The sequence below is a fragment of the Falco rusticolus genome, chromosome 10 (genome assembly GCF_015220075.1).
Source record: "Falco rusticolus isolate bFalRus1 chromosome 10, bFalRus1.pri, whole genome shotgun sequence".
Taxonomy (NCBI): Eukaryota; Metazoa; Chordata; class Aves; order Falconiformes; family Falconidae; genus Falco; species Falco rusticolus.
This window is the reverse complement of record NC_051196.1, coordinates 11,127,869-11,154,794: the sequence shown is the minus strand read 5'-3', so window position 1 is coordinate 11,154,794 and position 26,926 is coordinate 11,127,869. Positions and strand designations below refer to the sequence as shown.

General features: G+C 36.1%; 1 protein-coding gene across 1 annotated transcript in view; it reads left to right on the top strand.

The window, feature by feature from the left end:
• The window catches only part of SPON1 (spondin 1), a 200,039-nt gene that overhangs the window by 55,344 nt on the left and 117,769 nt on the right, over positions 1-26,926 (top strand). The window contains exons 4-6 of the mRNA XM_037403029.1: positions 7,901-7,974; positions 8,649-8,771; positions 13,726-13,874. Of these exons, the coding sequence (XP_037258926.1) occupies positions 7,901-7,974; positions 8,649-8,771; positions 13,726-13,874 (346 nt within the window). The remainder of the gene's footprint in view (positions 1-7,900; positions 7,975-8,648; positions 8,772-13,725; positions 13,875-26,926) is intronic.

Sequence of the window (26,926 nt, the reverse complement as noted above, 5' to 3'; positions counted from 1 at the left end):
TGCATCAAAATTAACCTTCCCTAAGCAGGTACGTTCATAATATTAAGGTCTCTTTTAAGAAGTAGTATTAAGCATTTTAATATCAAGTTAGCTAAGTTTCAGTGAATGTTAATTTGTTTTGTTAATTGTGGTGATTTAACCTTCAGGCTTCTGTCAACTCAAGTGAGGTGAAGATTTTTTGGGGTTTGAAAACGTCAAATACATTATTCCAGTTTGGTTTCCTGCTACTGAATACCCAGTAATTAGTATTTTACCAGTGGGTAGACCTGGTTAGGATGTTGCTCTTGACATACAATTTTTGTCTGTACAAGCAATAATTTACTCATTAAAACGTGACATCAGTATATTGCTAGCTGACACCTCTTCCAAAACAGTAGTTGAAGAATGACAGCTCTGATATATTTTTTTTTTTTAATCTACGAATTCTCTTCCTTTGTTCCCAAATCCTCTAAGACTATTAACAATTTAGAACAATTTTTCCAAAGTTTTGGGGAATATTTTCAAACTTCATTGACTGGACACTCTTGCTGATATTTAACTTTTACTTTTTTTCCTTTTTTAATACAATATACAAAAAATGTTTGTTGGTTGTGGTTGGTTTGTTGGTTTTTTTTTTTCCAATCCCCTCTACCTGGAGTAGGGGAAGGTGGCTCAAGAGGGGAAGGTTATGTGCGTAGGATATAAAGATTAAAATAGGTGTTGTAAAAGGGCAAATATGTTGTGGGTTTTTTTTTACTGTGTCATGGATGTCTGCACTTTCTGTGTAATAATGGCAAAACCAAGAGAGTTCAAGTAGTGGCAGCAAGGAGTTTGGGAACTAGTGAAGGGTAGCATGTGTGGAGGGTCTGAAACATGGCCTTTGCCTGTGTGTTTTGTTTTTTGCACATCCTGGCATAGCAGGTTATGCAGACTCAGAATGAAAATGGGGGCATGGTTGCGTCTTTCTTTTCTTGTTTCTCTTAACACCTGGAGGAATCAAGTCTTTGAGTTCCCTGTGCCAGTGGGCGAGTGTAACGCAAGTTGCATAGGTCTTCTAAGTCTTCTTTTTATTTTTTCATTTTTATTTTAGGATTTCTTAGTTAATACGCAAATGATTTGTATCAGTTCTTATTGCAAGTTAGCTCAGTGAATACAGCTATCGGGTAATATGACATTGGGCTCACTAGCTTGATAAAAACTGTACTTCCACCTTTGCTAGATTGTCTCCATCTACTGTACAAAACCAGTACTTAGAACAACAAAATAAATACGTCCTCCAACCATCTAGTCCTATACCATCTTTTTAGACTTTTTCTTACAGTATAACTTACAATGTATAATTTTGAAACTCAAGGAGATGGTACTTGCTACAAAAAATGGTGGCTAGCAAAATACCAGGTGAAGACACACCCCATGAATAGCAGTGGGCTTTCAGCAATGGGACATTTTCTCAGGAGTCCTAGAAAACGATTTCTTTCATCTTTTTATCTTTTGGTAGCTTTTTTTTTTTTGGGGGGGTGGTGGTGGTTTACTTTTATTTTTGGGGGGTTGTAGTCTGTGGGTTTTTTTTTTCTCCCCTGAATAATGGGTGTAGTGTACATGTCAGAAACTATTTTGTCAGTATGAGTTTTTATCCTGAAGATTTTAGATTTAATATTTATGTGTTGTGGTTATTCAAGCAAAGAACAGAGAGATTTTCTGAGGACAAACACAAGATAGCAGCATATATAATTGTGTTTTCCCTTAGAGCTTTTTGTTGTATTATATATGATGGCCAAATCAGTCCTGAAGTCAGTGAGCTTCCATGTATGCATGTGATGGTAGACCTGAGTGTGATATGAAGGATAATCAAAAGGATTTTCCTGTGGGCTTTCTCTCGATTATATTTTCTGACAGTATGGATGAAATGTTGAAAAACTAAACTAAAGCAGGATATTCTGGTGTATATCTATGCACTGAATACTTTAGAAGTGTGCAGTTTTTATTGTTTTCCTTCTGACTAACCTGTTAGAGAAAAGGCACTTGTCCTGTGCAGAGATGTAAATGATGAAGTATGGCAACGTTGATAAACTTCATATCAATATTACTGTGTTTTGTTCAATGTCAGATATAAAGTCTGGTTGGTTTGCTCAAACAGTGTTAACAACATACTTTAAAACAAATGAATGAACAAAACCAACCAAAAGACAACAAAAAAATGCACCATCTGTGTTAGCTCCTAAGGCATCAAGAAATAAATGATTTCATGCAAGTTTTTAATAGTACTGACCGTTTTCAGTGATGGCTGATGACAGAATTAGATTCTGGTGTAGACAGAGTTTGCTCTTTGTTGAGACTGAGCATATTCTACTAGTTGAAAATTATTTTGAAGAAGGTAGTTGTCAAATACCCTACCAGTGTAAAAATTGCTGGGCATCGAATGGCTAAGGGGTTGTATATGCTTTCAGAAGAATTTTAATTGATTTTTAATAAGAGTCTCCTAAATATTAGAGAGAGAAGTAAATGTTGGTAAGCTTCTGGGAGTCTGCACATTTCCTGACCTTGTAAGTACTTGACAGAAACATAGGGTTGTTTTTTTTTTAAGGCAACACAGAAGAAAAAAAAAAGAGAACATCCTAAATGATGTGTTAGAATTACAAAATCCACTAGCATCAACAAAACTACAGAAGATATAAATAAGTGGTTTTCACCTCACTTTCTAGTGCTAAGGTAAATGATATTTTTAGAATTTTTTTCTCTCCAAAAGACAAAAAAATAAAAAAAAAAAGCAAAGAAACAACATCCTATTAAGTATATTTGTTCTCAGTACCTTTCTGGGTGGGGCAGGGGGGGAGCAATGTAAAATAATGGAGTTAATTCAGTAAGGCATGGAATAAGTACAGAAAATAATTTTGTTGGCTGGAAGGACAGGGCAAGTTTAACTCACAAATAATATAGAGCGGAAAAGGTTTCTTATCTGCAGTCCAGTAGTTTATGATTATTTCTCAATTTCCAGGGGAAACTTAGGGTATCCTCACTAGCTCTGGCAAGATCTGTTTTATTAAAATGTAACTAATATTGTACTTAATGGTTTTGATGTAAGCTTAAAAAATGTCATAGGAACAATTCTTATAGATCCTCTTCCTTACTACTTTTGTCACATCATTACACCCACAGAAGCAATTTAAAATAAGAGTATTTCTGTTGATGCTATGATTTGACAAAAAGAGTCAGGAAGATGAGCTAAAGCTGTTTCTATGGAAGAAAGAAAAAAACCCAACCAACCAACTCTGTTTCTGGTATGACTTGGAGCATTCCCAAGGCTACTCTGGATTTTTATGTTTTATGACATTTCCTGTTCGTTAATTTCACAAATGCAGTTTATGTGACTTTGGTAGAGCTCTTCACAGCAGGATGGTACAATCATTGTGCTGGAGAGGGACCTCCTCATTCTAGGGAAGTCTTTCAGGGCAGGTCTCGCTCCCATTATGCTTAGATGTGGTCTGACCAAACCGAGACAGGACAGAGACTCTGAGCTGCTTGTATCTGACATGCAACATTCTGAAGTAGCATTGCCCAAACAAATACTACAAGAACTACTAGATAGTCCTTGATTTTGTTGAGAACTACAAACAAAAATAATAAATAATGCTGTTAGGAGTTGTGTGTGTGTGGTTTGTTGTTTGTTTGGGTTTTTTTAGGTGTATATATGATGTAACATACAGTTTTGCTCCTTAGTTTGGTGATGGAAAAGCTTTAACACAAACCCAGAAGCATCACTTCGAAGAAAATGGGAAACGAGGAGATTTTTTGAGTTGTATTAATTTCCTTTTTCTTTTTTATTCCATGGTATGCTAATAGTCAAAGAGAGAAACAAGTCAATTAAAGATCCACTGACGTGTTAAAATGTAGGAGAAAGCAATCAGATCTCCCCTTCCCATTAAGTTTAGATAGCACTGGATGTTGAGAGTAGTGGGAAAGATTTATGCTGACTAAGAAAGCGTAACCTTGTGTAAATTCTTAAAAGCTTTCTTATCTTTCTGTGAAAGTTAGCCATTCCATTTTTAAGCTGTTTGTATAAGCCTCAAAACCAAAGAAAAGAATCTTTAGTTCAAATCAGAACTTCTACAGAGGAATAAAAATTATGTCCAAAAAATAAATAATAAGGGAGCAAAAGTCAGTGGTAAAACCTTGGCAAATATATTGATCAGGTGCTTTGGTCTGTGTTCAATCTAGAAGCTGATTATTAATAAAATTAATTTCTTTAAATTAATTTAATACTTTGTCTGAATATCTGTAAAGTTGTGTGCCTGCTTTCAGTATTTATGCAGCCATCTAATATATCAATCCTGTTCGACTTGGAATCAGTAACAAAACTCTCATTTAGATTATTGGCTCCATATATAATTTCAAACACAGCTGAAGAGAGAATGACTCAGAGATCTGTGCAGCTTTTGTTGTTAGAAAAGGAACTGTTCCCTTGACATTTTACACTGATGAGCTAACTGCAGCAAAAAGAATAATGTAAGTACACTTCAGGTTTCAGGCTTTCTACATTTTGTTTCTAAAATAACGGCTTCTTAAATAAATACTCACAATATCTTTGTTATCTGCAGATTTGGGAGCTCCTTTATAAACCAGCAGATTTCTTGTTTGTTTGGATTTTCTAAATTTTGTTTGGTTTTGAGTAAGCTTTGGAAAACCTGTTCTTTAAAATTATATTGAAAGCACAGGATCATAGAATAATTTAGGTCGGAAGGGACCTCTGAAAGTAATTTTGTCCACCTGCGTGCTTGGAAAGGGGTGTTGTTACAACAGGTAGATTGAGTAGGTTGCTGAGGCATGGATTTGGTCAAGTTTTGGGTATCTCTGGGGTGGAGATTGCACAAACTGTCTAGGCAGCCTGTTCAAGTGTCTGATTACTTCAACCATCCTCATGGTGGGAAAGATTTTCCTTGTATCTGCACAGCATTTCTTGTGTCCCCACTTGGCTGTTGCCCTGCATCCTACCACCATGCACTTCTGAGAAATACCTGCCTCTACTTTTTCTGTATCTTTCTGATAGGTAGTTGAAAACAACAAGCAGTAAGATACTTTGCATTTTCTTCCTTAGCCTGAGCAAACCTAGTTTTCTCAGCCTCTCCTCAGACATCAGGGGCTCCATTCCTCTGCTTATCTTGGTGGCCCTTCACTGGTCTCCTTCTAGTAATGCAATGTCTGTCTTTAACTGGGCAGCCCCAAACTGGCTGTAATACTCCAGATGTGGTCTCACAAGTACCAAATAGAGGAGAAGAAACCACGTTCCTTGATCAAATTGCTACACTTTTGCTGAAACCAGTGGCTGCCATGGTAGCAATGACATGCTGCTGGCTCATGGTCAGCTTGTCCACCAGGACCTTCAAGATGTCTTCTGCAGAGCTGCTCTCTGGCTAGCAGGTGCCCGTTACGGTACTGCTGTAACTGCATTATTCCATCCTATGTGTGCAAGATTTTGCCTTTGACTTCTCATGGGGTTTATGCCAACCCATTTCTCAAGTCTATCAGGAATCTCCCTGTGTAAATAGTAGCCTTACCCTCCAACATGTCAACTGTTTCTCCAGTTTAGTATCATCTGCAAACTTATTGAGGTTTCATTCCACCCCCTCATCCAGGACATCAATGAAGATGCTGTTAGCCTTAGTATGAATCCTGGAATACAGCTGCTGGTATCTGGCCAGCATATAAGAAATTAAAGCATCTTGATGCTATGTGAGTTGTGACAATGCATATACATTTCAGCTCCGTTTGCTGTTACTTTGCATTTTATTAACCATACTACATGATTGTTTTCCAATTTTATGGTACAGTGTTTGAAAAAACGTGATTGATGGTGTATCAAGAATTGTACATATCTCATTGAGTCTGTGTGAAAGTATTGGTTCTCAGTTGCAGCATAGCATCCAAAAGGTCTTTAAATTTGTCTTTGGTTTTCAAAGCAAAGCTGGTAAAAACTATGGTAGCATACCGCTGTCACAGGGTGGGCATTGGGCTCTCATTCTTGCTAGTAATTGTTTTGTTTGTGTGGTTTGGTTTATCTTTCCTACTTGTTTCTTGTTAGAAACCCTAAAAAGGATTTCTCTGAAAGCTTCCATTCTGCTTCTCACATACTTGGTCAGTCTCTTCTGGCACCATTTAAATTGTCCCATGACAGTTCTCATATTAATAAAAGACAGGTTTAACTAACTCTGGGTTTCATTCACTTTCTATTATTTGCTACAAGCTTTTATTTATCCCTACTGTGAACGCTCCCTTATTAAGATAAGGCCTGGGAGTTCCCCTTCCTCAAATACTGGCAGATAATGCCCTTGCTTTTTGTAAAAGTCAGTCTTGCTCTTCTCTGTTTCATGCTTTTTTTTCCGACAGCTTTGGTTGTATTGTCCTTTTCCACATTTTTCTTTAGAAGATGCCACCCCTATTATGAACGAGAGTGAGCTGTGGCTTCTGCAACCTTTCGAGTTTGATCTGGCTTTAAGAGGTTTACAAAACCCAGTTATTCTCCTGGGTGCTTTATAATGTGAAACGAAGGATTCCCTCCTCTCCTACTCTGACCTTCTGTCTTGGCAAAGAAAGTGCAGTAAAATTCTATCTTACTTTTGATAACTTTTGATAATTTTATGGTATGGGACATTGTCAAGGAAAGGTTTACATGACTACAACACCACTTCTAAGCATACAGTCATTTTTCTTCTCACTTCAACTGGGATGAGTGAGGAGTAATTCTAGAGACATCAAGTTATTTGACTGTAAAGTTAAGACAAGAATCTGGTCCTTGTTATTTAGAGTTTTAAATACAAGTAGTGGTACAAAATGTTGCTAGAATAATGTGCTCTCTTACTAGTAAACAAAGAAAAATGCCAACTCCCAAAGCATGTTCTCCTCAGAAAACTCTGTTCAAAGAATGTCTTTGGATTTAACAAAAATCTGTTTTCTTAAAGAAGATTAATGTTTACATGTGATTAAATTTTAATAGTTAAAAAACAGTCAAAGCAGCTAGTTAAATTTATTTAGGATTGGAAGGGGTCACCTGAGCCACTTGAACATATTTTCCATAGTAGTTGTTTTTGTTTTTGGTTGTTTTTTTTTACATTTACTACATGGTGGTTATGATAGTAATCTGCAAGAAGAAGTTGGGCTTGGTGTTTTGCTAACTTGAAGATTTTTGATGCAAAATTCAATTTATGATTTCTCAAGTGGGAGGCTAAAAATCAGCCAAATTTCAGGTGTACAATTCCAGCTGTAAAAAATGAAATTGCACAGTAATTGTTTTTTCCCAGATTGTTTCAGATTTGACCTCCCTGCCTCTGCCCAAACTGAGGCTTATAAACTTACATTTTGTTTGAACGATAAGCCTTAATAAAATATTCTAGATTTAATTAATTTAGGAGTGGCTTGTCTTTAGGAACCTTTAAATTTCTTTTGAAGACTTTAGCTTATGCTAGTTCTTTTCCTAACTTCTGCTTTACCTGATATTTTTGCTGGATTGCTGTTGTATATTGGAAGTATTTACCTCTTCAGAATGCTAGGTAGTTTCCTACAAACCTTTGCTTGCTTTAGCTGTGCTGGTTTTCTGAAACTGGATAAAATTTCAGTATTTGAGTATAAGATTTGATTTGAATATTCAGTTGACTGTCATGCATTTCAAGTGCACAGATCCTTACTATATAACTATGATCACTTCTGTAAAATTAATAATTTTCCCAGTTTCTGTAAAACATGATTAAATTCAAATGCAAGTTGAAATAAAAATACCCTGTCTGTAGTCCTAGTTTGTGTATACATATTGTCAGAAGAGGGAAATATGCAGTCTTAGCAGTCCAGTTCTGTCCTTTTGCTACTTTATCAAATATTTTCTTCTTCTTTTAAAGAATAATTATATTTAACTTTTTTTTTCTTCTCTCTATAGAGCCAGTATTGTGCAGAAGCGCATAATTTATTTTCAAGATGAGGGTTCTCTCACCAAAAAAATCTGTGAACAAGGTAAGGTAAAGTAAAACGTCTTTCTGATCTCCTTGTCATGTTCTAAACATTTAAATCATTACATCAAACTAAAATTTTGAGGCTTTGGAACAGTTTCATCCAGGTTCAAATTTGGTGTCTTCCATTCAATTATGTTGTTTCTTACCATATATACTGTTCCTCATACAATCTTCCTGGCCTTTCCTTACAAGCGATACTTGCAAATTTTACCTGGTCTTTGTGTGAAACCCATTTGTCTCCAGGGCATTTGGTCTGTTGAATCCCGGACTATTTCATCCCTTCCTAAACTGAAGCATTGCAGGTGGTTACGTGCCCCACCAGAGAATTTGTATGCTTTGGATGTCCAGAAATCTCAAGCCTATTGTGTTTTGAGATCAACTGAGGTTTCATCCATAACAGATAACCAGAAAGAAACCCATTTTGAATCTGAAGATGACTGAAATAGTGCCTTCTTATTTTAAAATGTAGTTTTAAATCATTACATTGACTTACAAGTATGGTCCAGGTATTTCAGGGCTTTAGTTTAATCTAGTGTAGTCTAACTTAAAATTAAACAAAACAAGAAAGTTTAACTTAAATTTATTTACTGGAATATTATGGCAACTTTGCTGTCACCTGTTGATTTTCAGTAAATTGAGAAACTGTTTTCAATGGGTACTTTGCTGCTTTTTCAGACTCAGCCTCAGAAGGTGTGACTGACAAACCAATTTTAGATTGTTGTGCCTGTGGAACTGCCAAGTACAGGCTCACTTTTTATGGAAACTGGTCAGAAAAAACACATCCCAAAGATTTTCCACGTGAGTATCACTCTTTTACTATTGTTGTACCATATAGGGACTGAGTAGAGGGCTGGAGCTTGTTTTATGACACAACATTACTTAAAGCTCAGCAGTGTGAATTATGACATATATGGAATACTGGTAATGTTCAGCATTGAAAATCCATGGATCTTTCTGTGAATGTTATGCATTACAAAGAAATTCTGTTGATTTGCCTGACATTTTGAACTGAGATGTGTATGAGATCACATTTTCAATTTCTTTGTGGTGAGAAAGGTTGCTTTTTTGTTGTTGTTGAAAGACTGGTTTATAATTTACAGCTAGGAAACGAAACTTTAAGAAAAAGACCACAAAGGATGGGCAACACACTTAGATTTTGGTTTTACAACAAATACAATCTAGCCAGTATGTTTTCCTTCAAAGTCTTTTGAAAGACTCCAGTCAGTTGCAAAGCCTTGAATCTTGCTGCCTGAGAACATTCATTAGGTACATAGACCTTAGAATATTCTGTCGTCTTTGTTTGTTGAATACACTGATAAAATACATATTCTGAGCTTTGCCTGTCTGGTTTTTTTAAAGTTTCTGAACTACAAGATCAGTATTCTTGTTGCAATAACCCAAGTAACTGTAAAAACCTAGTTATAAAAACGCGTGTTATGCATTTGTTCTTTCCTTCTTTACTCCACAGTCTGTGGCAATAAAGTCCAGGAAGTGATTTCATAATGTGAGTCACATTTACTGGTCTTTAAACTTCGTTATGTGGCTGATGTTTATTATATAGACTTTATATGTTGGGGTTTTTTATTATTGCTGTTGTCAGAGTGTCAGCATATCATCTAACGCAAATGTAGTTTGTATGTCAATCAGCTCATAGTTTTAAGAGCATAAGAAATATTGCTATGTTGAGTCTCTTATACATTTTAAGTTGAATGTGGCAATGTTCAAATATTATTTGTCAGCATAATACATGGGAGATAAAATAAACAAATCCAATTGCAGGAAGGCTCTTTTAGGCGATTGGATGATTTATATATCTGCTGAGGGTGACACTTTGTATGCATTATTTGTATGGATTCAGCTGATGGTTAGAAATAGGGCATGACAAAATGATTGAAAACTATGAAATTACTGTGACTTAATGATGTAGTATTGGGGATAAATGTCCTTTTCTTTCAAATCCATGTCAGTGAACATGAAGAGTATGTGTGCATGTTCTGTAGTTGCTGTAGTTCGCCATGATAGTAGACTCTGTAGACTGCTACCTCTCCCCAGTTACAAAGTGGTGAATTATATTGATTTTTTAATTAAAAAAACTTGAAAAGTGAAAAGATAACCACATAATTACTACTAGCAAGACTATGCCCAGTAATAACAGCTGATAAGATTTTACACTGAAATTTCTGAAAGTTGAGAAAAAGATCTCATCCAGGTATAGTGATGTTAAAAATGAAAACTAGTCGTTAACATTACTCTTTAAAATGTTGCACTTGTGCAGTAATTATGTTAAAATAAAATGTTGTTCATGAGGGACTGTGGTAAATCACTAATTATTTGCCAAACCATCACATAAAAAATTCTTCTGTGTTCTTACACCATTAGCATGGCTGAAGTAGAAAGATCATAGAACTTACATTTTGCATCTTTTTTTTCCACTTATTTTTTGATATGCTTTAAAAAATCTTAAATTATATGTACTCTGTTGCTTAGCTTTTACCCAAAAACTGCTTTTGCCAAAGTGTTTTCTTTTGCTATTACATACAAATGCTTCTGGAAGGTATAGTGCAAAACTTTTAATTCTGGGAAACTATTTTGAGCTTTTCACAGATTCTGTGAATTAGGAATAATTTTATATTTACTATACCAATGCAATTAAAATACCTCTGTTCTGTTAAATTTACGTGTATTGTCTGTTTAGGAGTTACCACATGTGCCTGCTCTCTGTAAAGCATTGCTTTACAGCAAAACCCCGGAGCACAATCTTGTTCCGAGTGTGCCAGCCATAGAGTGAATGGAGACAGGTGTACCACAGCTGTAGAAAGGGTTCAAAAACTAATTATTAAAACAATTTTGCTTTTGTGGATCTCAGACTGACTTAAAAAAAAAATAAATTAACTGACTTGCAAGCTAGATTTAAAATAAGTATGTTTTTCAGGTAATTTTTGCAAGTTATCACAACTCCTGATTATAGGATTACTGGAAGCTGAGTATTTAATTTGTTATTAAATCTGGCTCAAGGGGAACTATTAAATTTCCTATCACATTTTGCCAGTCAGAAAGATTTGTATTGACCTGTGCCATGTGGCTTAAAAGCATTTTTTCTCTCTGGGTATCACCTTTATATGATAACAGAAATATGCATGTCCTCCATCATGATTTGATATGGCACATCTGTGAAACATGTCAGAAGATACATTCTCATGTTCTGATGACACCTTGGTCTTTATGCAAAAACATACATATGAGAAACTACTCGTACAAAAAGGAATAGAAATAACACCACTGGAAAGCTGTCAGTAGTCAGTTTGCTGTCTTAAGAAATGGATAGTGACATTGGACTGGTGATGCAAAATAGCCCTGGCCTTGTACTGCTCAGATTATTTCACGCAGGGAAGTTTCTTTGAGGTTTAGAGGAAAAGGCTTAAGAATTATTGAGTTGTCTCTTCATTCTCATAAGAAATGGGAGGTTCAAGGTGAGGAGTGAAACATGCAAGCGGTGCACAGTTTTTATAAAAAGTTTGGAGTAGATGTGGTGTACTTTGAACATCTCCTTTGGGCAAGTAGGTCGGCCAGATGTTTTCTCCACAGAGCCAGTATCTTCAGGGAGAGCTGTTGGGTGGAAGGGACTGGGGTCTGGTTGGAAAGGCATCAGATGTTCTTGTGCTGTTCAGGACAGGGAGGGAGAAAAGCTCTGCAGCACAGGGAGCAATTCATTATCATTTTGCCAAAGACAGTGTGGTTCTTGTCTGTAGTGATACCTTTTTCTTTTGTAGGGACTTTGTGGAATGTTCTCTTTCAGTAACTTTAAGTGTCACTGTGTTTTTAGGGAAAGCTGCTGCCTATGACTTGAGATAGTGAGACCCGTGTGCTAGGGAAAAAGAATGGGCAAAACTGGTGGTCTCATCACTGCAGCTGGATGACAGCATCTCTCTGTGGTTTCACAAGGTGCCAGTGTATATTTAAGGAACAATTACTAGATCTTAGATCAAGAAGCCATTTACTGACCCTGTAGTCTGTTCAGATATTACCTAGTGGGGAGGGGAGGTTTAGTTTTGGTTTTTTTCTCCATTTGGGGCTCAATTACTCATTAGTTTTAATAGATTCTGAAAACATAAAGCCTACTACAATTCAGATCCCAGTAAGTGTATTTTGGTCCAAGTGTAGCACTAAGGAAACTATGGAGGCTCTGTTTGCTGTGTTGCTAGGTCACTTCCCTCATCTATTTATTCTGCTCACTACATTTTTCTAGCTTTTTTCCCCCACCATTGTGTTCATTTTTTATTTCTAATCTATTTTCTATTCTTCTGTGCTTAGGTTTCTGCATCTGACTTTATCTATTCAGTCTCTACACTGTCTCTTTCAATTCCATTGTCCAGCCTTTCACTTCTTAAATTTGCATTCCTTTTATTTACTTCATTATTCATTTTTCATTCATTTATTCATTTTCAGGTGTTTTTAATGCTACTCTCTAACTTTTGCATTGCAAAGACAAAGTTAAATATTGTCTCCTTCATCTCCTATAGTCTTTGCACTGTTGCCAGACTTCTGCTTATGTAAACAGTTAATTTTCTCGTCCTTTTTCTTTAAGCCCGTATCTTTGCTGAGTGTCATTTGATACTTAAATGAATTCATTTTTATTTCCAGTACTGTGGGACTTCTGTGACTACTTATTTCTGCTTGATTCTCTTTTCAATTCCATCAGACTTCTCTAACGTTTTTTCTTTAAACTTTTGCATATTTTTCTTTGTCTATTCAACAAGACGAGAAACCAGAACAGGAAATTTTGTGCCTAGCTCTACAACTTGTACCCTGTAAGAAATTTGAGCAAGTAAATTCAGTGAATATAGAAGTGCCAAAATTCACTTCTTCACTCCCTAAATTAAAGGGTACCTCTACTAATTTTTGGGGTGAGGATGGGGGAAGGAGACAATGTATGTTTGTAATTTAAGTATGCAGAAGCAGAAAAAGCAGCTATATCAGTGTGAATAAGAGCAGTTCTTTACTGTATTTCAAAAATGTCCTGGAGGAAGTGCTGGATGCCATTTGCCCACAGAAAGCAAATGCTTCAGCACTGTTTCAGCGGGAAGCTGCTGGAGGAGGTTTCTGTCCTTTATAGCCCTGTGTCTGATTATGTTTTTGAACAAAGCTATAAATGAAAATCTGTAACATTTGATGATAGTGTAATCACGCTTCTATCTACCTTTTGCTGGTAATTTGTTGTCAGCACTCAAACTAGTGGTGACAAAAAACAAAAAATCCTAGTGGTCTGTTAGAAGCCAGTGTCTCTCAGTAAGAAAACAACTTGCTGTTAAATCTTTGAGTGACTGCTGAAGTCTCCCCTTGCAGTTTTCAGCCTCAAAAATATCTTACATAGAAGCCTAAAATTAAGGAATTCTTGAACTTGCTGAAGAAGTGAAGTCTTCGGTGAAGAAAAGTGTACTAAGTCTATCTGTTTGGAGGGGCTGCTTGATTAGGTGGAGTACAGTCTTTTCCACCATTTCTGCCTGTGTTGTTATATCCAATAATTACTGACACTTTATGCTATATTTCCATAGTTCACTGGCTGGTTTATTACCCTAAAGATACAGTGTATTGATGTAGTGAGAACTGACAGTGTGCAACACATGCAAAAGCTTGGTACTGATGAAGAACTGGGTGCTTCAAACCTCTCACTTCAATAAAAAAACAGGAATTTTGCTTTAAGACTGTCTTGATGGTTGATTTTTTTTTTTTATTTTTTCCCCTCGCCCGAAAGGACGCACGAACCACTGGTCTGCGATCATTGGTAGTTCTCACTCGAAGAACTACATCCTTTGGGAGTATGGAGGATATGCTAGTGAAGGTGTCAAACAAGTCGCAGAGTTGGGGTCCCCAGTAAAGATGGAAGAAGAAATTCGACAGCAAGTAGGTGTAATTTAGTGCATACTTTAAAAAATGAATACTACCTTGGCCTGTGAATGATTTGTCATTGACAATGTCTGTGAATGTCATTATGCTGGCTAAGTTTCAGTTCAGCAGATTAGGAGGTCTGTCTGTCTTTTTAGACTCATTCTTGCTGTGGCAAAAGTTTTTATCTGTGAAAGGACAAGTAAGTTGCAGTATTCTGAATTTAGAAAATCTATGAGCCATGCAACACATAAATTGGAGGTAGAAAAGTAAAATTCATCTTTCTGGTTTAATCATGAAGATGTTTAGAGTTTGTTCAAGGAATACCTTGAAGACGGCAAGCGGTATGCATTATTTCTTTTTGAAATGGTGATTTTTAGTTTATAGTATATTGTAGTTTATTTTGGGTTTTTTTCTGGTAAGCACCTTAATTGCAGTTTTCTGAAGATTCATTCAGGTCAGAAATGCTCTTACAGGAGAGTGAGGTGATTTTTGTTGCTTTATACAACTGGACTAATACAATTTGATGAATTAGGATTATGGTTTAAGGGTAAAATAGCCTTTACAGTATATCCTCTTAGAGGGGATTGATTCAGCCAAACAGAAATCGATCTTTCAAACAGTTTATAGATTATTTTCATTTTGTTACATCAAGTAACAAGCAACCAAATAAAATATACCAGTACACAGTGATGGTGATTATTATTAGGAGGACTACCTCCATGAAATTTAAGGACTTGGCTGGAAACTGAGCTCAGTTATAAAACTGAAAGAATGTAAATATTATTATATATAATATTTATACGTGGTTTTATGTAGACATGTGTGTGGGTAAGTACATATATGATATATAGTTAGGATTGTTCCACATGGGAGAGAAGGCAGAAATTGCCCCTAACAGCTTATCAACTTGTGCAGGCGTGACAGGAGCAGAAGGGGAACAGCATTCAGTAAGAACAGTTAAAGGCAGAAAAGTTAGATCTGGTTTACTGAAGCTTCTGGCTGCCTAAGCTTTCCTGGCTTTCCCCCCAAATTAACAAAGTGATACAAGTGAGCAGGATGCCTAGTTGGAGGCAGGATAATCAGGGACTCTTGCAGCAGGGACATGCTGAAAGGGAGAGCAAAATGGGAGCCAAAGGGCTTGTTTGTGCATTTCATGTGTCTGCTTTGCTATTCCAACCTTTAGTGTGCTGTGAGAGGTGTGAATTGATGTTTTATTGATATGCAATATTTTTAATATGTTCCTGGGACACTTTCTGCTTCTGCCAAATGTACTGAGAATTAAAGATTTCAAAACAGCTAGAATTTTATTAGAGGTATATGTATTTTAGGTCAGTCAATGCCCATTCTTTTTATAAGGGTACAAATTTAACCAAAAAATCATATTAAATATTGTAAAAATGGAAAATAGTACTTTACACTTCAGTAATGAACAAAAATGTATATAGAAGTAATGAATATATATCATTAAGATGCATTTTGCAGAAAATCTAGCATGCATTGCCTCTTGATGAATCCGATCTTGCTTTGCATGTTATACTTACATATAAACTGTTGTCTTTCCTTATTAATCATTATTTATGTATCACAACCATGCTTTCCTTAATAATCTGTTTTTCAGATAAGATAATTTATTCCTTAATTTTGAACACATGTACGAAACCCTATGTACCTATAATAATTTTTGGTACATTTGTGTGTGTGGATCTTTCGTGTATTTGATATTTCTGAAGAAGTAGTCAGGAAAACTAAAAGAAGTATTTAAGATCATATTATTGAATAATAATTTTCAGTTTTGGTAGCTGCTGTGTGTTAAAGAAACAGTATTTTGAGGTGTCTTATCTAAGTCAGATTATACACACAGTTATAGACAGAGATACAAAAAAGATTCAATTATATTTATATAGACAATGTAGAACAGCCTCAGACTGCTTTGCCAGCAAGGAAACTTGTATAGCAAAAGGCTTTACATACTAAAATTAATTTGCTATTTTGTGATGTTTAAGTGTATATAATCACAGTACAAGAACAGCTGGTGTGTTTGACAAGGGACTCCCAAACCCAAGAAAAATAAAATAAGAACAACTTTTTGTTGCAACGGAGGGAAGGCACAGTCACTCAATATGAGTGATCAGCAGACTTCCCTCCGTTGCAACAACTTATAATTTAATATATGAAAGTGATACGTAAGAAATATGAAAGGGAAAACCAATTTGAATGTGAGGGGAGATGTGATGATGGGTACGTTACTCTCTTTATCCGATAATAAACTTTGGAGTACCCGGAAGTAGAAACTAGGCCTCCATCCTAGTTAACTTGGCTTTGCGTCTTTACAGAGAAGTGGCTGGATTTTATCCTAGCAATACTACATAAACCCAGGTGGATTAAAATTATAGCAGAGTATTCCATATAACACATGTAATTTATCATTTCATTACTTGGGAAGTCAAGATTTCTCATGGTAGGTCCACATGAAGTAAAGAGATGAGCTTCATTGGTATCTTTGCATTAAAAGAGATAATTTTTTTTCAGTGTCTTCATAAATAGTTTACAAATAAGGGCTTTGTGCATCTGAATTGTGACTATACAAAGATTAGATCTGCTCCAGAAGCAGCAGGGGTATGGGGAGAGTATGGGATGAAGCACAAGCAGAGCTGCAGTTGTGAAAGTTCGTACCAAGCCTTGGTGGAAGAGGCTGTGAATTTGATGGCAATATGGAAACAAATGAAAATCATGAGTCTTTCTGCTTTCCAAAGCCTGGGTTCTTTGTCATTGTGTGCCACGTATTTTCAAAAGGACATGTATTGATATGCTGGGTTCAGATCAGAAGTGATTGTGACTTTTGAAGTACATAAAATAGCTAACTGGCTACAATTTCAGGGGCTGCTGAAATCACACAAGATACCAATGAATGCCGCAGTTAATTTCAGCATCAGGCCTGTCTGATTGTGTCACGCCTGCAATAACTCCCCTGATACTCCGCCTCCGTCTAATCCAAGCAATGAGCTACTGTTATAACTGTGTATTACCTGGGACAATGCAGCGTATCAGCAAACACTATAACATATTTATCAAGTTTATTTGATTTATTTGATGTTTTTAAGATGCACTAATGTTTTTGAGAGGTACTGAGGTAAAGTTCTACAACCAAGGCAGCAGAGCTAGTAATGCTAGGAGCTAATTTGCCAACGTTTCATTCAGGCACTTTTTAATTGCACTTTCTCCCTTGCAATATCCCTGCCTGCCTTGAAATTTGGTAGCATTGTTTCCTTCCCCACGCTTCTCAATCTGCCTCAGGTAGATAGATCTGTGCCTTTTCCATTTCTTACTCTACCTTTATTTCCCCTACCTGTTGTCCTCCCAGCCTTCTCATGTGGGGTGGTGGGAGGATGCAGTTGATTAAAATCACTCTCCCTAGCTGCTTTTGAGGTTTTTGAAAACACAGGAAAGGTAATTCCTGTGCTTAATAGCTGGTGCGTGGACCCAGACCTCTGTGGGCAGTATGGGGCTGGGGCCGTGGCCCTCGCCAGCAGTGTGCTCACCGTGGGTAACGCACTTCTCACAGGGCCAGACTTGGATTCTGAAATCTGGGGCGTCCACTGTGTTTTGTAGGCAGTTTCTTAGGTGAATACCTAGGCACACATTTGTGTAACCAGCATCTGTGTCATTGACATTATATAAAGTTTTATTACGAAAAAAATCTATCTAATGATTTTTAGGAATTATTACTACAAATCTACCATGCTTGTATGAAACAAAGAAAAGGAGGCTTTCCTTAAACAGAGCTTTTTTAGAAGTGCCCTAACAATTATGTATTAACTAAAGATTCTCAAGCATGAACATTTCTGCTGCCCATTTGACAGACTGCTGAATCATCATCAGCTTTTCTTCTTGACTGAGCACCTTCGAATGCTCTGATTTGTGTTGTTACTGTAAAGAGCCTCCGTGATATTTTTGCGTGGATGGTCCTGGGTACTGTAAACGTGCTATGTAGTTTGTTTATCTGGAAGAACTTAAAGGAACTAATCAGCCTTTTTGTTAAACTTTTCCTGGCAGCCTGGAAAGAAAGCCACAGCACATAAGTGTTTTACTAAAACAATCTGTCAAGTGGCTGATGTGTACAATAGGATAATTCATGCGTTGTACATCAGGGTTTATAAATGAACGAACAAAGAATGGAAAAGGAATTATGTGAGCAAAAGAATGCTCACTGACCTCACATATCTGAATATATTCACACTCCCACTTTGTTTTAGGAAAGTCTGATTTCTGCAGAACCTGTTACTTGATAAACTGCTTGGTCAGAAACAAATACAGAATTTGAAAGGGGGTTTCTGCATCCCTATTATGACTGCTCCATTTAAACGAACAAACAAACAAGATGGTTAAGACATGAATCAAAAAGAATGAAGTGTAATGTTAAATGTCATATTGATGTCATGATGTCATAAATTGTCAATATTTTTGTCTAGGCAGATGAAACAAGATTAAAATAAAGACGTAGTCATTCTTCTTCAATTTAAATGTCTTGCACCTTAAGAGAACTCATTTTGGTTTACCTAATTATTTTAGGATAAATACTAAGTCATTTTGTCACTGTTTTTTTAAAACCAAGATAAGTAATATTCTTTGCCTTGCTGCTGTCTCCAAGAAATTCAGTTTGTAGTCTGCTTGTTCCCTGTGGACATGTAGATGACGTTCTTACAGGTTTGGTTTCATGCTCTCTGAAATGTCAGTAAGTGGGATGACTTTTTTCTGTTGTTTTCAGTGGCCTCAGATTAGAGCTGACTATCTAGACCTTTCAGAAGAGCAAGTTCTGCTTTCCAGTAAAACGCTTGTAAATTTTTTGACACATGGTAATTTAAGTTAGGTGTATTAATTAAAGGTGAAACCAGAAATATCTGATAGTTTCTACAGACTGAAATATGTAATTGTTATGACTCTATCCAAACACATTCACGTGTAAAAAAAAAAACCAAACCAAAAAAACAAAGGGGGGGATTAAAAATTAATTTCATTGTTGGATTGATCCTGATTTTTTTTTTTTCTGAGAAATGTAATTTCAGTTAAATAGTTACCATTTTATTACCTGTTTTGTAATGCAGCACTATGTTCTTCTGTAGAAAAATAGGGTCATTAGATTTTTCTGACTGAAGCTGAAGACTGAATTACAAAGAGGAATCTGCAGTATATTGATTAGTTTTTGTTACAGTGCTAGGGAAATTATTATTGTGTTTGTGGTAACAGGCTCAAAATTTTGCTTTTTGAATTATCTGTTACTGTGTACTTATAGAAGTACACAACTCTGAACACTTGCGTTTCAGAGACCGTGATACTCCTAACAATGTTTGAGAATAAGGCTACTTGGCACTTGAAAGCTGTGATTGCTCTGAAGTAGTTTGTGCTTATTTAAAGTAGCTAAGAAATCAGTGAAAACACGATGGCTTGGCCTTTGTTGCAGGGGGAGATTAAAACATATACAGGATCTTAGATTGTTTTGCCACATATTACTATTGATATTTCTGCTAATGTTGCTCGTGGGAACTAGGAGGAGCTGGCCAACCTTTGCTTAACCAAACCTTCAGTGACTGGCATCAGCGTTCCCACAGATCTCCTTCCTCCTCAGTCCCCAGGATATGAGTTCCCATCCAGTTTTCAGAAGCAACAGCATGTCTCTTGGAAAAGACAGGAATGCTTGGGAAATATTAGTGTGGCTGTAAAGCGTAATATGGGCAGCACAGTCACTATTCTAACAAATAGTCTAATAGCTTTTTAGGTTTCTGTGCAAAGCCTATAGAAATTTTCAGTAGGTTTTGGATGCGGTCTAACAGTGAAACAGTAAACCACTGTCCCAGCATGCTTTCCACTTCAGTTACAACAGTTACAGCCTGACTGCGTGTTTTTAATGTGGTATTTAATCTAATTCTGGACAGACCAAGCTGCTTGTTTGTAAATTCATATTTAAACTTTTGTTGGCTGCTTAGACTCTGTTGTTCTGTGCCTACACCTCTACTGTGAATTATGGTACTTTTTATGCCTTTTGAAAATATTAAGTCGTAGATTTTCTGTCCTTTCCTTTTGGAAGGTATACCTTAGATAATAATTTAAACTCTCTAGCATTTTGGTAATTAGGAGGTTTGAAATGCCTGTTTACTGTGCTAAATTTCATAAAGTATTTCTGGCAGCAAGAAGGTTTTGTTGATTTATGTCATAAAGGGGGGCTTTATCTAACAGTAAATAACTCGTACAACAGAGTTCAGGACAAATCTTCTAGGATGGCTTCCATCTTTTAATAAACTTCTGTTGTAAACTGTAATTAGGATGATTCACAGTTTGTGTTGCTTTCTCTAAAAACCAAACAAACCCTGTTAATCCCAATTTCATTCTTTTTTAGTACTTGATGATAATAAAGATATGCTTCTTTAATAAGAAAAAAAGCTGATAGTGAATGCTGTGCCAGTTTGCTCTTTGCAGCCATATGATTAATTGCTGTGAGCATGATACCAATGTAGGCCAAAATACAACAGTCATTTTGAAAAGACACGTTTAAAAGGTGACTTTTTTCCTGACAACAACTGAAAAAAAATATATAAAAAAACCATTTAATTTTCTTTTATATCTTACTAGTGACTTATAAGACAGATACTTAGAGGCCACTTCTTTTTAAAAGGAAAGCTAGAAAAAGAAAACCAACTTTTTTCTGACATAGCAGTAAATAAATTGTGTTTCTATGACTCTTTATTCTTTTGAAGAAAGTGGGGAAGACCCCAGATTTTAATTTCTTCCCTCTTAAGTTTTATTCTGTAGGTTTATATAAACAAGACAGTCACTGTACATTCCCATCAGTAAGCTAGTATTTGGTTTCAGTAGTTACTGTAGTCTCTAACTGAAGTTACATTGCAAAAGTTTTAATTTATTGTGCAACTGTTAAGCAATCATGTTTTAGCTTTAAAAAAATTACTAAATTTTTAAAAAAATTACTACATATTTTGAATATTCATTCTGAGATACCAAAAAGAAAAGAATCATTCAGCTATGGAGGTAAAAAAAAAAAAAATAATTTTTAGTAAAAGCTTCATTTCCATTTCAGTCATGAAAACTATTGTTTTGTTGGTTCTAATGGTCCCCATAAGTACTGGAAAATACATATAATTTGGGCTAATCCTGAACAGAACGAAGTACCTTCTATGAGTCTAAAGCCATTGAAGTTAATCACCCTTTTACAAGATTAAACTCTGACAATTAAATATGAAATGGTGTATTATTTCATGGGCCCAAACCTGAAAGTTTCAACACACTTTAATAGTTCATGCAGTCAGCCAATAAAAATGAACCAGAAAATTTGTGCTTATCTGAGTACTCTGAAAAACATCATTGTGCTGTGGATAAGCTCTTACTCATTAGAGCACAGTGCTTACGCCAGAGTTACTCGAAGTGTGGTTCTTCTATTTGGAAGATTGTGGGAGCTGGCAGATATTGGACATATTTTGTGCAAAATGCCCATTTTATGACTGTGGTAATCTCCCTGGATTAGAACACCGGGCAAAATAGTGTTTTGAAATTTTATTTAGCCTTAGGTCAAAACTTCAGCAAGATAGTGGCTTGGTTAACAGGGTTTTGTCAAATGGCTTTTTACCAGGTTTCATAACAAGACCAGAAAATGCTGTAATATTACTGGAAACTCACTCTGATGGTAGAGCTGTAAATCTTAGGGAAACGTTCTGGTTACCATTGCTCGTTTGTATTTCTGGTACATCTTTCATCCAGCAGTATTGGTGATGTGCAGCGCTAGGCCAGGTGCCTTATTGTCACAGAGAAATGAAGGTCCTTTCTGCTGTTAAAAGATTGTGAAAATCAGAGCGAGAATTTTTGCACTCATGATCTACAAACTGTTAAACCACTGTAGTTTTGTTCCATGGTGAGTGGGTATTCCCCTTGCAAAAACAGCCTTTGTGACTTGACGTGACTGGTCGTGCCACCAGGAAGAGGGCAGGTGTGTGCACTGCTGCAGTTTCAAAAATTCTGTCTCAGTATGCAAGGGTGTGTGTTGCATTACAGGACATGTCTTCATCTACTTAGAATCAGAAAATGCTTTTGGCAATTGTTCAGCACTGAACAGACTCCTGTTGGGACATCATTTTCTTACAAACTAACCTCACGTTGATTGGTGGCATGCTGCACATAGGTGTACCGTGCAAATGGAGCATCAAAAGGACTTCTCTCTCCCTCCCTGTGCTGACACCTGGCCTGTGCTCTGTCTGCGGACCCATTTCCTGCCTGCTCAGAAGTGTGGAATTTCCTGCCAGTTAAAGTGGCCTCCAGTCCAACATTTCCATTCTAAAAGACAAATAATTTTAATAAGCGATATTCTGTCAATGGCAGGGACACTGGTGCCCTCCTCAGCACTCCCAGAGGTCAGTGGAGGCAGAAGTTACTGATAATATCCTGTCTTCCCTCATTGCTTGTCAGCTGAGGACTGCTGATTGCTCTGGTAATAAACAAGTAGAGGTGATATTTAAAAATAAAAATTTATTTCTTTGCTTTTAACAGCAGTTACTATTTGATAATAAATAAGGCAGCTTAATTTTTAAAATCCAGGTTGTGAACTCTCATCTTGCTTAATGAATTCCAGAGGTTTCACACCTCTAACTTGTATGGGAGTCTTTGAAATTTTTCCCGCTGAATAATTAGTTATTGATGTGAAACAATTTGCATAACCAAACAGTGATTTTAGGATTTAACAGTTAGTTCAACAGTTTGTTTCCCTTTCATTTACCTCAATTTGCCTTGCTGCTTATTTTCTTGCAGTTATCACAGAACTCCATTTCTAATATAAAACAGGATGAAATACAATCTTTCAGTAAAATCGAATACTCTTTAAGACGAATAAAAAAAATCTTCAAACAAGGTAGAATCCTTTTTGAAGCAGACCCATTCAAGAAAAACAATTAAGTTTAACTCAGACTGTTCTTTTTCTTTTGAATTTTGATGCTAAACGTTGCAGAAATGGAGCCAACAAAAGTTCTTACCCTTTTTAAATGTCTGTAATAGCTGACAGACCCATCAAAGCTTATAAAGATTTTCTCTGTCTCTGATAACTGCCTGGATTGCAGTAAACCGGTGCTAGAGGAGGGAGGTCGTTGCCTCTGCTTCTGGTAGCTTCATTTCATTTGGACAGTATGCAATAATTTTAGCTCTTCAGTACACAGACATAAAAGTCACTAGGAAATGGCATCTGTTCAAGACAGTATGATTGGATTGCTAGACATTATTTGCTAATTTTAAAGTCTTTTAAAATATCTTGCCTTTTCATTTCCTGCAGTTAGATTTTATCATGCTGTTCAGCTGTCACAAAAGTATTACTATCCTGTAGCAGATTCATCCATTGGAAAGATGTGATGAAATTACTTTCAAATTATTTTCTTTCAGTCTACCACTGTAGTGTTTTTAAAACACGAGCGTTTCAGGCCCACTGATTCTTCTTGTGCTGCTAATACTGAGGGACGAACTCCACCCGGTAGAATTTCAGCACTCCTGATGCCAGACATGAGTTGGAGAAATCAGTCTTATTACTTGCAGCTACTCTGGCGTGGAATGGCAGCGCTAGATCCAAACAGGCCACAACAAATGCATTTGAGAAGCGACTCTAAGGCACTCAGGAACTCTTACAGCAACCCAAGGAGAATGTTAAGTAAGACAAACTGTAGAAGAGCTAACACCAATTGTTTGATGGCATGTCGAGCAGATGCTTAGGCTCCTCCTTCTCTGGGAGTTGTTGCCTAAACTCCTGTTGACTTTAGCCAAGTCTGTTATTTAAGAGTCAGAGTATTTAAGGGTCTAAATGCTTTCATCTGCAGCGGCTTAACTTGTGATTAAAATGCAGTGGCTGCGTAGCCACTGACATTCAGCTGCCTATTATGGAGGTGCTGCAAATGCTAAAGAAGTGCCTGAACCCTCATTAGCAGCATTTGTCAGGAACCACAGGATCTTCCCCTGTTTTCTCTCTTGTTGCATTGCAAATATCGTTCAAAGGAACAGCATGATATAACAGCTGAAGCTGAAGAGTCCTACTAACTCATTTGACTTGCAGATGCTTAATTATTCAGATAAATCTTCCACTTACACAAAAACTAAGGAAAAACCCACATTGCCACAAGTTCATCGTTCTGGCATTAGCTTTTTAGGGTTTTGTTTGTTTCTTTAGGAGTCTCAGTTCAGAACTGTTACTGGGATTATATCAAATGCTTATTTCCACCTAAATTCCAGTGGAACTCGGAAAAATCCCAATTAGAAATATCACACATATTTCCAAAACCAAACATGGATGCAAATATATGAATGTTACTTGGCCTGTATCACTTCCTAAGGCAGCTCCTCTCAGTTATCTAGATCACAGATACTGATTTAAAAAGCTATTTATTGCATTTACTGTGTAATTGATAGGCATTTTCAGATTTTGTTACATATGTATTAGTATGTAACGAATCAACTGGTCCATGACACTGAATAGGGAGGATGTTCATCAGCCTTTATTCCAACTTTTAGCTTTGTTTTCTTAGATTGCTTTTCCAGTCTGAATCTGAGTCTGATGTGTTGTATTTATGTCAGTCAAAAACAGAAGCAGCACTATTTATGTTTAGCTCTGTGTGTGTGTGTGTGTATGAAGGTTAATGCTAGTCTTGACTAGTCTTTAGATTGGGAAAGAATGCCATGCTTGCAGATTGTACGTTTCTTTGAAGTTCATCAGTCAAACATTGGCATAAAATAACATATGAATTAATTTAGGAACTGTAATGTATGCTGTGATCTGGAACAGATTCAAGAGTTAACACAGGGCTTGGATGAAAATACCTGCGTGTGTGTGTTTGTTTTAAATGACAGAAAATACTGTCATTAATTGCTGGTTACAAACTTTCTAGACTCCTTTTTAAAAAGGAGTTGTTGGATTCTCTGTCAATCAGCTCTCTTCTTTAAACATGGCTCAACTCATTATATTCTTGCTTCAGTCAGTGATTTCTTCAAATAAAACACTATTACTTATATTGTGAGCCTTACTCTGAGAATATTATGTGGAAAAAAGCTATACAGAAGTTACTGGAAAGGAGACAATCAAGAGTAGGGTGGAATATTTATTACCTGCTTTGATATGGACTAATACTTGTTTATAGTATTGTAGCAAATGATATAAAATGTATGGCTTAAAAGTAGGAATGTTGATAACTAAAAATATTTAATAGAAAATTTGTTTTCAAATAATAATCTGTAAATTTACAAATTCCTGTACCATTTTTATACGAAAACATGTAAGTCAATGCTTTGCCAAGCTAAACATCGAGTACCTCAAATGATTATTATCTACTTTACGAGTGAAGAGAATCCAGCGCTGCATCTGGAGTTGTCTGAGGTGCTTAAATACCACGTACCTTCCCTATGCAGCAAGTCATCTAATTTGAGCAAGTCAGTTAATTCCTCTTTATCATATTTTGTTTTATACAATACTAGTCAATCTTGGGAAAGGAAAGAAAAAAATAGCTAAATGACTGAATAAATTACAGTATTTACAGAAATGGAATGCTACTTAAAATTATTATCTATGCTATATTCTCTACAAATTGGTAACACTAATTTAGATGTTGAGGATACAATGATTTTTTGCTTTTCTCCCCTTCTTTTATAACTGACTTTTTGAAAGCTTTCTATATTTTTAATGCATTCTATATTTTTAAACTATCTTATTTAAGAATAAATATCAACATAGAAAACAGAACTCTTTAAAATAGCTTCTGTTTTTAAATTCTATTGAAGTATGAAAAAGAGAGTTTATTAAGCATTTTTTATTATGAACCGAGTACACTTGGATTACATAGTTCATGAAGTTATTTTGATATGCAAACCAGATAAAATATTGATATTAATTGCAGGTTTGGGGATTGGTTATTGAATATCTGACAGACAGATGTACCTATAACCAAGCAAGGATTAAATAAGTGTGAGGATTAAATAAGCCTCATGATATTTTAAATTGAATGGTGTGAGATGGAATTTATTGCTCCTATTTGGATACTAATTCCCAAATTAGTTGACGGTGGTGTGATAGTGGAAGAGGGTGGTGATCTCTTGAACACTATCATTTTCAGCATACATAAATTAGAAGTGCAACTCTTCATTTCAAATACACACTTGTTAAGCTATTAAGTGTACCTAGGTTTTTTGCAGTTTGAGAGAGGAATCTTTATGTGAGGGTAAGGGGAATGAAGAGAGGGGAAATGAACAGTCTTTGGGTTTGCCCACAGAGGAAGAAGTTATAACATTGTTAATTTCATCTCTAACGAATGTAATCTTCATTTGGCTTTATAGTCATGGAGGCCGGGGTCTACAAAATGATGGTTTATTATTTATGTTCAAGTTGCTAAGAGAAGCTGTAGTTTGGGGCTGTGCAGGAGGTAAAGGACAAACCCTTATACTTCTAACATGAGCAATGTACATTCTAGGTAAAATTTTGTAAATCTATCTAATCACAAACAAACCTAACACAATACCGATTAATATCTAGGGACTGTTTTCAGGGGTTTTTTTCTTCTTCCTTACTTTCATACTCTAAAATATCAAAATGCAGCATTTGTTTTTAGTGTTCTTCCAAAACAATTAGGTCAGTTCAGATACTCGGCTGAATCATCACTGTTATTCCATCCTCACAGCCTCCGTTTCTCACAACATTCATTCCTCTTGCAGCTCAGAATGGGCCTCTAAAAGCGGCTTTCCATAACTGCGTGTAGTGCATTCTGCTGAAAACATCACTGTGACTCTTGTGCTTTTAACATAAAACCCGAAGGAATAAATAGATCTTTGTCTTCATTAGTTTTAAAGCAATATATACGAAGGGGAATGTGTGTGCGTACAAAAATGTGTATAATACACAGACGTATATGGTCATATATATAGTTTAATGTTTAGACGTGATAAGGCTGTTGATAATAATTTTCTTATCTATTGTAAACAACATCAAAAGTCTGTAGCTAGCCATACGTATGTAACAAGATCTATCCACTGTCTAAAATCTGTTTGAGCAT